The 14720-nt window shown below is 34.8% G+C and overlaps 2 protein-coding genes across 4 annotated transcripts in view; both read right to left on the reverse strand.

The window, feature by feature from the left end:
* Nucleotides 1-7627, reverse strand: part of fzd3b (frizzled class receptor 3b) — a 31762-nt gene extending 24135 nt beyond the window's left edge. The window contains exons 1-2 of one of the 2 annotated variants that reach the window (XM_042743027.1): nt 7312-7627; nt 5375-5911 (exon numbers count right to left, since the gene is read on the reverse strand). In XM_042743027.1, coding sequence (XP_042598961.1) covers nt 5375-5608 — 234 coding nt within the window. In that variant the 5' untranslated portion in view covers nt 5609-5911; nt 7312-7627. The remainder of the gene's footprint in view (nt 1-5374; nt 5912-7311) is intronic. The other variant, XM_042743025.1, reaches the window with a different exon arrangement.
* Nucleotides 7628-9209: 1582 nt separating this feature from the next.
* Nucleotides 9210-14064, reverse strand: LOC109053090 (keratinocyte-associated protein 3-like). Of its 2 annotated transcripts, none has more exons than XM_019070515.2 (6): nt 13908-14064; nt 13150-13334; nt 11541-11600; nt 11139-11336; nt 10892-11026; nt 9210-10169 (listed from the first exon to the last, which is right to left on the reverse strand). In XM_019070515.2, the coding sequence occupies exons 1-6, from the start codon at nt 13918-13920 to the stop codon at nt 10074-10076; spliced, it is 687 nt and encodes a 228-aa protein (XP_018926060.1). In that variant the 5' UTR covers nt 13921-14064; the 3' UTR covers nt 9210-10073. The 2 variants fall into 2 exon arrangements, with proteins under 2 accessions (XP_018926060.1, XP_018926059.1); XM_019070514.2 differs by having other exon boundaries at nt 13150-13349; nt 13908-14022.
* Between the last annotated feature and the right edge of the window lie 656 nt (nt 14065-14720).

Below are 14720 nucleotides of genomic sequence, written 5' to 3' on the forward strand. Positions count from 1 at the left end.
TAATAGTCGTACCATGGTAACTCCGATGCAGGAACAGGCCCATCTGAAGTGGAGGGCTTTTGACAACTCTTCATCCTCAGGGGTCAGAGGTCAGCGCGAGGGACCACCTCCTGGGAACACTAAAGCTTGTCCTTTTGAGGCCGTACAATTACGGTTTGTTACCATAGTGACGCCTCTACCCAGTTAAGGAAGATGGAGAGAATTGAAGAGAGTGAAAGAGAGTTTTGAGTCCATCTCAAAAAGAGCAGTTCTGTAGAAACTACAGGGGGTCTTACAGAAAAACAACACACCATTACAATTATTTCAATCTGAATGCACACAAAAACGTAGAGAATTTGGGGCCATTCACACAGGACGTGTTCTTGAGTTCAAAAACAGCTAGACGGGTACTGAATGCAGACGAGCTGAACTATTTTTACTTAAAAAGCCAACGCTAGTGACGTGAGATGCTGAAAACATACCTGTCTGGGAGTTCTTTGTATATTCTATGCATTATCTTTCATCAGCATACATGCCAGCATAAAAATAGCCCTTGGTTTCTATCTCAGATTCACAGGTTTTTCTGCTTTCTTGTGGAAAATCTTCCAGAATAGCACATTAGCAAACTACTTGTGCTATATCTGCGGTATAGATGTTGTGACAAATTTCCTTTATGCCTGGATTACACAAGTGGCCTTCTACTTTTGCTAAAATGTGCATTAAACTGTATCCCACAATGCAATGCAATTTTGAATTACACAAGCAAAGTACACAGGTCATGTGACAATGTAGCATAAAACATTATATATTATTTATACATTGAATATTATATTTTACAGTATTTCTGTTTTGTTTTCCAGCACAAATATCATTAAGTAAATAACTTAAGTGACCTTATTAAAATCATATTTCACCTTAAAATTTCAAAATATGATTTAAAATATTTTTTGTATTATCCAATGTAACAAATGAAACATGAAGTAATAAAAGTCTCTTTCTTTAATCATTCTTTGATCAAAACATGAAAAATGCTGAAAAGTACTGAGGTCATGTGACCATTTGGATTTTATAATATTTTGATCTTGTTTTCCAGCACAAATGTCTAACCATTCTGAAATCAAAGCACATTTACTTAAAAAAAAGACATAAGATAAGTCTTGTTTTCTGTAAACAATGATCATAATTAAGTTTGTTTAAGTCTAAAACAAGACAAAAATTTGCTATTGGGGTCAGAAAATTTCACTTAATTTTAAGGGAAAACAAGGTAATTTTTTCTTACCCCACTGGCAGATTTTTGTTTTCTTGTTGTAAGCATAAACACATTTTTGCAGACTTTTCATAAACACGTTTTTCACACTTCATATGTCTTAATCGCCATTGTCTCTCAAGTGAATGCATCTTGACTGTTGAAGAATGTTATGGTTGTGTGTACTGGAAAACAAAAATATAATAAGTAAGAAAATTATTTTTGTGCTGTGTATTCTTTTTTAAAAAAAATAAAAAATAGTAGACAGAGTATAATGTGCATTAAGCAGTATTATAGTATTCCTGTGGCTTTTTGTAATAGCATACTACCATTAAAGTATTTTCTTTTTTTTTTGTATTATGCAAATTATCTGTATGCAAAGCACATGGTATTTTTAGGCATTTTCCAGCATGATGTGCCACATGCATTAATCAGTATGCTAGCGTTTCATTTTGAACAGCTTCAGTCTTTCATTTTAACCAGTGATTGGTGACCTCACACACATGTCTGTCATTATCGCACAGACTCCGCCCACTTACAGCATCACTGCTCACATCACAATGCAGGCATTTAGACCCCAAAACCAACCCGACAGTAAATTCCCCTGGAGGTCTTTAATCAGCGAAGGGCGGGAAACTTGAGTGTATTTGGTTCAACTTCAAGGAAAGCCACAGTCACATCATATTCTGGTTCATTTCTATTCTATTTTTATTTTTTTTCATGACAGTAAAGCACATTTTTCCTAAATTATCTGTGCTGCAATGTGGAAAAAATAATGATATTATTTAAATGTTATAGTATGTATACACTATGGAAGTATTTGTTATAGTGAATTTAATGCATTTTAATCAAGATGAATACATTGTATTTCATTACTGTAATAACAAGGTTTTATTTTATAGTTATAAAAATTCGGACTCAGAAAGGAAATGTCTGTGCTTATCACAATGGAAATAATGTCACATGCAAAAAAAAAGCAAATATAAAAATAATTATTTACACAAAACATTTAATTGCGATATTTATCAAGCTTCTGTAAGTTAAAATAAACGTTAGCTTTTACTGTGAGTGAAAAGTATATCTTTCTCCTTGGATTTGATTCATAAGCACTGAATCCAGCTCATCATAAGCACATAATACATGGCTAACCTATATTTATGGTTTTTATCAGGGTCAGGACTAATCGCCTGCCTCATTCACAACGGAGTAAACTTTAGTCAACATTCGCACGAGATTTCCATATAATCCCATCCGATCTGAGCTCATGAAGAGAAAAACAAACATAAAGCCCTTGTGCAATAGTCACACACTAGTGATATCCGATCTGCGAACAAATCATTCTTTCTTTCAGACATGTTTTTTAAAATTTTGTGAATCACTGTTTTTGTAATATATATAGTGTGTGTGATATATATGTATAGAAATCTGTATAGAAATCTCGGAGAAAAAAAAACAAACATAATATATTAAAATAATATTATTAAAATTATTGGATTGGGAACAATACTGATGTAGGTGTACGTCTATAAAAAAATACTATTAGTATGGAACAACAGAAACACCATATTAAACATTTACACAAAAACAAGTGGTTAATTTTTTTTTTACTGCCTCTATTTTAAGTCATAGGAGCATAGGCATAAGAGTTTTTATAAAAAAAAAAATATGTATATATATATATAATTACATTCTTAATATAATTATTCCTTAATTTATGTTGATTAAAATGTAATTGTAATTAGTATTTGTTAAATTATTTAAATACACATTTTATAATATGTCTATATTTTACATTAATTTTTTCCCTTTTTTTGGTCAAAAGAAACAATATTCAATGTCTCTAAAATGTTGTGAATATTCAACTTACTGTATGATGTGATTATTTTTTCATTAATTTAATATATAATTTATTGATATATTAAGAGTGATAAAAATATAAAAATCTGCAAAGAAGTTAAACCATTTTGGGGAAAAATAACATTAATATTATTACAAATATTGGGAACATTATTTAAACTGTATTTTCAAAAAAATTGTAGGAATAATACCGATGTTGTTTGATGGCGTAACTCTTGGAATAAAGTTGGAATAATAACAATAACACATTAAAAATGTACACAAAAAAAAAATCAATAAATATTTACATTAATGTTTTTATATTACAATTTTTTTCATTTTTTAGTCAAAAGAATATATAATATTAATATTATTAAAATTATTGGGCACAATACGGTTGTTATTAAAGGTGTAATTCTATAAGTTATTCTGTAAAGGTGCAAGTTAAAATAATTTCAGTAATGCTGGACCAATTAAACATTAACACAAAATACATACAGTTAAAAACACTTTATTGCCTCTATTTTAAGTCACACGACAGAGCAGTGTGTCACGTAACTGATTCATCTACCCAGCAACCCTAGCTCATCACAGAGGCAGCATGGGAAGGGGGTTCGTGTTGTTTTTACAGTCTCTGCTCTGGTTCACCAGCAGGGCATATCGGGGTGATGTAATACATACCCACAGGGGATACTGTACACCCCTGACAGATGAACCAACATGAACCTCAGGGCCGGCCGGGTCACGTGACCCGCGAGACTTACAGCAGGCCACTGACACCGGCTGCTGTGTTGTGATGTCAGAACACAGATGGGTGTTTAATTGACTGAAACAAGTAGAGTAAGTGATTACTCCACGCCTCAAATCAATCCAGCCATTACAGCTCTCAGCACATTATGAGGTCGTTAGAGGCAGAAAAAAACTGAAGATGGCACCATTAGTTCCTTTAACACATGGAATAAATCTGGATTCAACAAACAAGCCATTCCTGAGATGCAACAGAGGCGTTTCACAAGATTTATACTAGAGCTGTTTGACATTCCCTCTAGATATTTCGACAACAGACAAATAATGTATATTAATATAGTTAATAAGTTATACATCTGATATCTATATAATCAATATCTAAATAAAACTAAGTCTATATATATATATATATATATTATATAATCAATATCTAAATAAAACTAAGTCTAAGAGAGAGAGAGAGAGAGAGAGAGATAGTACCTCACACACCTGAATCTGTAGCAGGTTTGTTGAATAAATGTTTAAAATAAACCACAAGCAATTTTCTTTCTTCTTTTTTTTTTGTAGTTTAAATAATTAATCATAATTAGATCAGCCTTTTTATAAAAAATGAGATCTACTATCCTTGATGGCAGACATATCAGCACCTAAGTTTGTTTTCTTGATGAATAACAGATCCATTACACACATGCAAAAAACCTCAGGGCAAAAATGATCTCACTGCATTTCATATAGATATGATTCATCAAAATGGCCATGGCAGACATTAAAACTATAAGAAAGTCCTGAGCAAGCATGTTCTGCATTACACAAATGGAGAGAAGAGAAAATGAACAATTGAGTATGTTTTACCATTAAATGCCACTATAACCATTCAAAACAAGAATTTTGGTAGGTCATATAAAAATCTGTTTTGTAATGTAAAACTAAATATAAAATAAATATTATATATATATATTATATATATATATATATATATATATATATATATATATATATATATATATATATATATATATATAATTTATTTCTTTATTTTTTATATTTAAAACTTTAAAATTATGAAAAAAAAATAAAGAAATGAACTGCACATCCAAACCGGATTAATAGTCAGAATTTTGGGTTCATGCACACAATTTCTATAAGGCAGCAAAATCACACTGTAAATGTTATGGAAAAGGGGCATAATGCATCTCAAAACCTTAAGATATTTTCAACAATAACCTTGTTTAAACTTATTTTAGAGATTAAAATCATATAGCTTGACATCACATATATAGATTATAAATCAAGTCACAAGAAAAGCACCTTAACAGCATGTTACAACTAACATGCACAAACCCCTAAAATAGCACCAACAATCCTTCAGCTCTCACATTTAAATTTTTTTTATAATAAAGCCTATTTCACTTGTCAAGAGCCACCGTCAGTCTGAATTATTCAAGCTCATCAAAGCACCAACCACAAACCACAAGCTTCTGCGATAAACAGCTCCATGGCAACCTAGATTTCCTGCCACCTTCTCTAAATCCCAGCTGTATAAGACAGAAGGAAAAGCAGAGTTACCTCCATCGCCAGAGCGGCGGTCTGCTGGTCGTAGTGGTTGAGGAGGTTGGGCATGAAGGTGGTGTTGTAGGGGAGATCCTGGCACATTCGGAGGCCGATTGACTCGCAGGTGAACATGCTGTGACTGCCCACCGAATCCATGTGGATGCCCAGGCTGCCCGTGAACTGGGACAGAACCAGCAGAGCACAGAAGAGCCACATCTTTTGCAAAGCTAAATCCACAATGTGCCCCATGCTTGAATGGCAGAACACAGCGGGACAGGACTGAGAGGCCAAACGCGAGCACAAGGGTTTATTCTCTACGCAGAAGCCACAGTGTGTAAGGTAACGCTACGAGCGACCGCTTCCATCTCCTTCCTGTTCGGTCCTCATGGATACCTGATGTTGACCGGCGTCTCGGGTCAGTGCACGCTTTGATCAGACCCTTCGACAGTCTCTTGCATCCTCTCACATTCATACAAAACTAGAATCTTCCTTTGATCAGGGTGGTCTTCAATGGATCAGCTTTAGGGTGTGGCTACGACTGATACTGGATACCTGTAACGACACATATTAAGAGACAAGTTTAAAACAAGCGTATCTGTAAAATACAGACACCACCAGACTCATCTGAAGCCTGTGTGCACTGTGCAATAAACAAAACAGCTAATTTAACTGGTTAACTTCATTAGTTTTGTGTCTGGCAAAGCCTAGCTTGTAAACAGTTACTGTAGCAGGAAAGACCATTTAAACAGCTGTTATAACAGCCGTAAACCAAAACCAACAACAATCCATTATCTAGACGAACCTCACAAAACCTGTCGAGTCATATTTTAGCCCCAAAATCAACAGAAAAAAAAAGAAATTACGATATTTTATTTTGAACAGAAAAAATCTAGCCTATTTTAGAACCCTTAAAATTTTATTTATTGTGAAAAATGCATTAGTGCAAAAAAAAAAAAAAATGCATTAGTGCATATCACACGTAAAGCATTAAATAATAATAAAAATATATAAAAAAATGTATACATTATGGTAGTATCTGTTTTACTTAATTTAATGAATGCTTAATTTAACTAAAAATCATTGCGTTGATTTCTGTATTATTGTAATGAGAACAAGATTTTCTTGTGTTAAATTATTGTAAATTCTGCGGAGAAATGTGCTTAATTGTCAAGAAAATAATGTTTCAAAAGTGTAATGTAAAAAAAAAAAATCTCATTGTGAATACTTAATTTTTCTTATGCAAAATATAATTTAACATTTTTTAATACCGAGCTGAAATGTGACCTTTCTTCACAAATTAATAACCAACACTGGATTCATATGCATCAAATCAAATTATATATTTGATGCATTTCTGTTTTAAATATGCAAACGAATCCAATGTTGATTAATACACACACACATACAGTGAGATCAACTATTAAGTAGTAACTTAATATGGGCAGTGAGTAAATAATATGATACATTTTCTCACATATCACTTCACTCAGCCCTTCTCAATCCCGATTGTGTTGAATCTGAATTAACAGAAGCCAGTGTAAACATATCCCATCCCCCTTACAACACATTTGTGTGAGTCTACAACACACAACCTACTCCAACCAACTAGGAAACACAGTAACCAGATATTTAAAAATCCGAATAAAGTCTTCAGGAATTGGCTAATGCAGAAACACAGTAATAGACATGATTATATATTGATTTCATTATAGGGTGTAGAACACCTACGCGCACCTTACATTGCATTACACACATATTCGGATATTTCATGCAGGACTGCAGTGTCAGCAGTGTAACACATATTATGTGGCTCCTCATGTCTGAACATTATTCAATTCCAGACATGGACAGCAGACCATATGTGTGGTTATATGAAATAAAGGATAAAAACACATTTATGTGGGTTAAAACTCATGGACGGTGCGTGCAATATTATGCATGTAAAACTTTACCTTTCCGTGGCAGAGCTCCTCTGGTTTTCTCCATATGACACAATACAGCGTGTCTCTCGGTGTAGATTTACGCAGCAGGTTTGATTTCAGCACCTACAATCATGTAACACACTGAAGCGCGCGCTGCAGTGTCCCTCAGACAGTCACACCTCAACACACGCGCTCCGGCTGTTTATTTGCATTGAGACGCTGATGGATACAAAAATCGTAAACTACCAGAAACGAGCACATGAAGAGCGTCACGGGCGGCTGGTGGCTTTGCATATTCACAGCGAAACTCCCGATTCGCCCCACCTTCAGCTGTTTCCTACGAGACATACACCAGTTTTCCTCCAGGGGGCGCTTAGTGGCTCAAAGCACAGTCCGTCATTGAGTAGCATTCACATCCAACGACGTGTTTTGTGTTGTTAGAGAAGTGTATCCTTTAAAAACTGTAATTGTTTAAATGCATTTGTTTGACAGATTAGTATCTGACATACAAATGTGAAAAATCTATCTCAACTCTTACTATAAAATTAATTTCAACACTATTTTAAGGTAATCACAATCCAGTCTGATTAGTCCAGGCTTACCAGCGCTGAGAAAAGTAACAGGTACCATGTGAACAAAACCGCTCTGCGTGTTACTTGTTAGCGGTGGATACATTCATTTATACCTTAGAGTACTCAAAAACTTCAAAACCCGTTTAATTGAAAATACACAGTGAAAACCTAAAATATAATAATTCTTGTGTAGCCATATCGTACCTGGCAAATTATAATCAGCCTCCTGGGCCCGCCCATTATTATTATTATTATTATTATTATTATTGTTATTGTTATTTGGAGTATTATAATATGCATCCCTTAAATAATAATATTTTTTGTTTTTTTTTTTTAGTTATTTTCCTTTCTGTTAGTTCAGTGCATTTCTATGCCCCCTCCCCAATACAGAGAGCTAACTTTAAGGGACTGCGCATGTCTTGGAGACCTGTTTCAAACTCACACAGAGCTAGGGTGCATATTTAATGAATTAATTTCAAATCTAATAATTGAGTGAATTAATTTATAACTAAATTCTGTTTTATATATTTTAAAGTTTAATTATATATATATATTTTTTTTTTTCTGCAGTTGAACCTTGTTTTGTGGGTTTAATGTTATACATATAATATAACAAATGCTCAATAAAAGCGGTGACATAATAGGTAATGGGAAAAGATTTGTGTGTTAACAATACAGAACCAAATATCTTAGTCTACCGGTTCATATAATAAAACTCTCTCAAACTAAATTTCAAAGTGACCTTAGTAAACAGGGAAGCAGGGTAGTTAATGATGATTTTTTTTCTCTTTGTCTTAATAAAATCATAAAGTAATAACCATAAAGTTCGGACTCTGATAATCTAGTCAGTAGATAACTAGTTTTTTGTCTCTGAGGCTCTGAGTGAACAGCAGATGTCCAGCAATTCAACAGGTGCAGTGAAGTGAATGAGGTCAGCTTTACCATAACTCTGAGAACACATCAACTTACAGTACGTATGGAATTAAACAGAGCCAGCATGAGATCACAGTGTTTTTCCAATCTAACAAAGCCTCGGTCAAAGTATGTCTTCAGAAAATGTTGTTCGTCCACCTCAAGAGGGTCAAATAACTATGTTTTAATTGTTGAGCTTTTTAAAACTAAAATTTTATGCTATAGGCCATTTTAGATAATTGTTTGTGAGACTACTAAAAATATAGAATATTTGTATTTTTTTTTCTTGGTTAAAGCTTAGATTTAAAAGAATAACATTCACCATTTTTTGTGGAATCTAAAATGAAATTATTGTATCTGTGCATTGAAAAATATTTCACAGGCTTATGTAAACAATAATTCATTATGGAGCACATTTACATTGAGAAAAGATTCTGACAACTATTTTTAGATTAATATGTATTTATTCAAATATAATGCACATTGATAACAGTGTCAAAAAGTAATACAATGAAACGTAGACGGCAATGCTTTACCTCTTTGAACTGAGATGAGGGACTTTTATACAATCTGTCAGGAATTAAACAAAATTACAGTTCTCTAAACACATAAACACAGTCTTTTGAAATGAACTATAATGCATCATGTAGAGGGAAATCCTTCTGCTTTGACAGTGTCAGGCACATCACTATGTCAATATTTAATGCCTTTAATCATACTGGATTATCTGTGAATGTGAGATTTTCTCTGCTTCATTAAATCCAACTCATATTAACATGTCTCCCGGCGCTCTGGCACACTCTCTATACGGCACACTGTAATATTTGAATGACTACCGGCTATAGAGAGCTCGGTCTGTGGCACATTAGCTATTAAAACAGCTGCTTTAAAGTTAACGAAAATATTTTTGGTATATTTGACATCACAAGCACAATAGCATCTCGTATAAAAAATAATACAAATAGTCACTTAGAAGAATCATCATCTTAATTTTGAAATTACACACAAGTTGGGTTTTTCAATGTAAATGAGAACCACAAAACGTAACTCCAGATACAGTTTCAGAAAACAACATAATGGATTTAATGATGTTTTCTGCCTAATAACAGTCTACATGTGTGGACTGAATGTTTTCTGAGTGGAGCTCAACTGACTGTCTGTATCATAACCTCAGTGCTTCAAATCATCTACCATTATCAATTAATACAAATTCAGAATGTAACTCAGTATGAATGCAAACTACTATTATGATCTGTTTCACTACACTGCATTTAATTAAACTTCCACCTTAACCTTGGGACTGTCTGTCTAGGCGCTGGCGGAGTGATGTGCAATGAGACGCGCTCCTTGAGTTGTGTGGTCTTGATCCATCTTTGATCCTGATGCTAGTGCCTCCTCTTCCAGCTGTTATGAAACGAAACCACATTGATTAAAAGAGGCCATATTATACTTTTAAAAATCACTGATCACTTCTAATTACAGATTCACAAGACATTTTTCCACTCTCTGACTCTTAGAATTACATTGGACGTGTTTTGAACTGATAAATGTGTACTCTGAATGCAATGCAAGTTGTTTTGGATAAATGCTTTATTCTGCCTTAAAGGAACAGTTCACCTTAAAATGAACATAACATCCAAAATTGCATGTGAGATGTAGATGAGTTTGTTTCTTCATCAGAACAGATTTGGAGAAATGTAGCATTACATCACTTGCTCACCAATGGATCCTCTGCAGTGAATGGATACCGTCAGAAGAGAGTTCAAACAGCTGATAAAAACATCACAATAATCTAGATGTGATCCACAGCACATCATTCTGACGGCACCCATTCACTGCAGAGTGTAACCATTGGTGAGCAAGTGATGGAATGCTAAACTTCTCCAAATCTGTTCCCATGAAGAAACAAACTCCTCTATACCTTGGATGGTCTGAGGGTGAGTAAACGTTCATTTCTGAGTGAACAACTAAATGCATAAATGTATATGTAAAGAGCTCAGAACCCTGCCAAATCATTTCCATAATCTGTTAGAGGCTCACGAAAAATCCCTATGAAAATTACTATGGTTTTTTTTAGCAGGTTGTTTATTGTTTTGATGTGTGTGTGTGTATTTTTATATGTGTACCTGCTCTCTGATGTAGGTTTGAGCACAGGGTCCGATGCCTCTTAACTGGAGACCCACAATAAAGCACCATACAGACAGTCCAGCTTCCAGTGCGGTGAATGTAGCACAGGTGAACCACAGAGCAAGAGTTGTGTCCTGGAGGAGAACAAGCAGTTCAGTCTTCACATACAAGATGAAAGTTCAAACTTGTTCATTTCCATGTCATTTATTTCAGCAACACCACATGCATTTCAACAGACTGACTCACATAGATGCGGGTGGCATCGAAAGGACAGTTGACGATGACCGGAGATCGTGCATTCACAGGCGTGTTAGTGAAATTGCATCCTTTCATGAGCGTGCTCCCGTCGGCTGAAATGGTCATACTGATCGCCAAAATCAGCCCCACTAAACACGCCAGCGAGAGAAAGGCGTTCAGAAAGGAACTCACTAACAGGCCGATGTGCTACAGGAAGCAGAAGAACAGAGCTGTTATAAACACTACAGGGAAAGAACGTGGTATTTTATGGTATTTGTGTGTGACTATATGTTCTCTTTTTCCCAGACATGCCTAAATCATCTCAAATGTCCAAGTTTTGGCTTTGTTTTCATACTTTCATACTCATCTCAAAAAGAGAACATATATTCACCTCAGATAAGGCCTACTTACCAGCTTCAAGTTGGTAATATTCCTTGACACCAATATTGCAACAATTCCACTTGCAATGCTCTGAGAAAAAAACGTTAACATGATAAGGTTTGAGATTTTTCTTATACTGTGGGGAGTTAAAACTACTCAGGAACCCCAACAAGTTCAGTGTGTTAAATATATGTGAAGAGAGGTTTATAAGCAATTTTCTAAACAGCTAAGCAATAGTTCACCCAAAAAAAAAGAAAAAAAGAGAACATTTGTTAAATCTATTCACCCTCAGGCCATCCAGGACATATATGAGTTTGACTCTGGTTGTGTGTATGTTTGGAGTTATTTTTGTTTTATGGAGTGGTTGGGTTAAGTAATATGATGAGTTTTTACTCATAATGGAAATATAACAATAATCCATAAGCAATACACACGACTCCAGTCCATCAATTAATGTCTTGTGAAGCAAAAAGCTGCATATTGGTAATAAACAAATTTATTATTAAGACATTTTTTACTTTAAGCAAGTCCTCCATCCATAATATTGCTTTCTCCAGTGGAAAAAGATGATCTCATCTGAATCAGGAGAAAATATGCACAGATCAAGCACTGCTCACAAGTGAAAACCGTTCTAAACAAATAGGTTAGTGGATTTTCATGTGAGTGGACAACACAGGATGGACTTTTTCAATGAAGGAAGCATTATTACGGATGGATTATGTATTATGGACTCTGGATTTTTGGCATGAAGCAACTGTTTGAAGTTAAAATGCCTTGATGATGGTGAGCATGTGATGTAATGCTACATTTCTCCAAATCTTCTCTGATGAAGAATCTACATCTTGGATGACCTGAGGGTTAGTAAAATTTGCACAGATTTTTGTGTGAAATGTTCCTTAAAGGGATACTCCACCCCAAAATGAAAATTTTGTCATTAATCACTTACCCCCATGTCGTTCCAATCTGGATTATATGAAGCGACGGGAACACTTTTTGTAAGTGATTTGGAAAAAAATTTAAGATATTTTGGATGATTACTTTGTGGATTGTGTCTTCTGTGTCTCTCCACATCACCGTATGCTGTGTATGCTCTTCTGTATCATTCGTGCCAAAAGGATGACAAAGGAATTGAATAAAGTCGTTATTTTTGTTTTCTTCACTTACAAAAAGTGTTCCCGTCGCTTCATATAACCCAGATTGCACGTCTGATGGCAGATGGAGTATTCTGACGACGACTTTCATACCTTTTATGGACCTTGACACTGTTATTTACTTGGCAGTCTATGGGACAGTCTAAAGCCTCCCGGTTTTCATCCAAAATATCTTAAATTGTGTTCCGAAGAGAAACTAAGCTTTTATGGGTTTGGAACGACATGGGGGTAAGTGATTAATGACAAAATTTTCATACTGGGGTAGAGTATCCCTTTAAGTCAATATGCAGACTTAACTACGGTGAACTGGGTGACGCAGCACACCCAAAGTAGTAGCAAATTCTTTGATTTACATTTACAGACATGTGACCAGGCCCTTTCTGAGTGAATATTCTCCAGATTCAGAAAGCATTACTTACTGGAGATTAGGCCTACATGCAGGAGTTGAATCAGCATCATTTAGGAGCCACAGAAGTGCAACCACTCACCAGCAGTCCTGAGGTGACGGAGATGATGTTGGATACGGTATATTCTGTTGAGATCTCATTGCTGGGTTTGGATACATGGCGTAACACACTGCCATGGACAATGGCACTCAGGATGAAATTAACATGACCGATGACAATGAGGGTCAATCCTTTCTTCATCAGCCGCCCAGGGCCCTTCTGCTTGTCTAGAATATAGCACACTTTCATACAGTGGACGAAAAAGTCACACCTCAAAATTTAATTGAATCAGAAAACATCTCTTCTCAGAACAAATTAACTTTTAATAAGCAGTTCTGCTATGAACTCCAGTGGATTTTATTTATTTTGAAATGTATTTGACAAACATGAAAAAAATGATAGGTAAAAATTGATAGCCTGAATGCATTGTAAGTCGCTTTGGATAAAAGCGTCTGCTAAATGCATAAATGTAAATGTAAATGTAAACATTTTAAGTGTTGCCTCAATAGAAAAATTACTTGTAATATAAGCTATATCAACAGATTTATATAGTTTATAACATTTAGGCTATAATTGTGTATGAAGTATAACTGTGACGCAAATAAAGGCTCCTACAGGTTTATTCAGCTGGTAAATATTCTTTTCTACAATGAATAGAAATTAGGAAAATGTAAACATTGCAAGAGACGCGCACTTCACGAGAACACATCTGATTGTCGGAGGCTTCTTTTCTAAACTATAACTATAAATCACGTATAATTCTCACACCTGCAATAAAAATAAATAAATGACCGTCTTACCGAAATCACACATATCTGTATCCGTGAATTTGAACCCAGTTTAGAAAGAAAAACTTGGCTACCAAACGCAGTTTCCTCCCTTCATGCTCGATCACGTCACGCACGACTCACCTGTGCAGCGGAAGTGGGAGGAGCCAAAAGAACGTAAGTTTATTTTTGCAATTTTATGTATCGATAATGCTATAATTTGACATGCAAATCCAGAATATTTGTTTTCTGTTCTTATTTTTTATTATTTTTTTTGTTGGAATATATTCATGTCTCGCTTCCCTGTTTCTGTATGTTTCTACAAGTTTTGTAATAAAAAAAAAGAAAAGAAAAAAAAGTGGGAGGAGCCAGAATAAAAATAACATTCAGTGCGAGTACAGAAGAGCTCCGATCTCTCTCTTATTTTCTTAAAAAGTAAAACGAAAATGTGATATTCTGGGTGGAAAAATAATATTAATATGAATATATAAAGAATATACTGTATACTGCCATTTTATTGGTCAAACTGGCATCTGGGAATGCTCTAGCTTTCCATTATGTTCACAAGGATTTTACCAGATGGTGATGCACCTCACATGACCAATGCTTTATCCAAGAATAGATTTAGTTTCATGACATTCACTGAAGCACTTAAACACTGTCTGGCATCTATCTGTTCATGTCAACTTTTCAAACTATGACAGCACTGATCTACTGAGACGCATAGAACAATGCCAGTGTCCAAAGTCCTGACATATCTGAACAACACACCCTACAATATCAGCACTAAGCAAATATTAGAGTGAAAGCAAGGACAAATCACAGGCATATCAGGTAAACAAGATA

This window comes from Cyprinus carpio, chromosome B17 (genome assembly GCF_018340385.1).
Source record: "Cyprinus carpio isolate SPL01 chromosome B17, ASM1834038v1, whole genome shotgun sequence".
Lineage (NCBI taxonomy): Eukaryota > Metazoa > Chordata > Actinopteri > Cypriniformes > Cyprinidae > Cyprinus > Cyprinus carpio.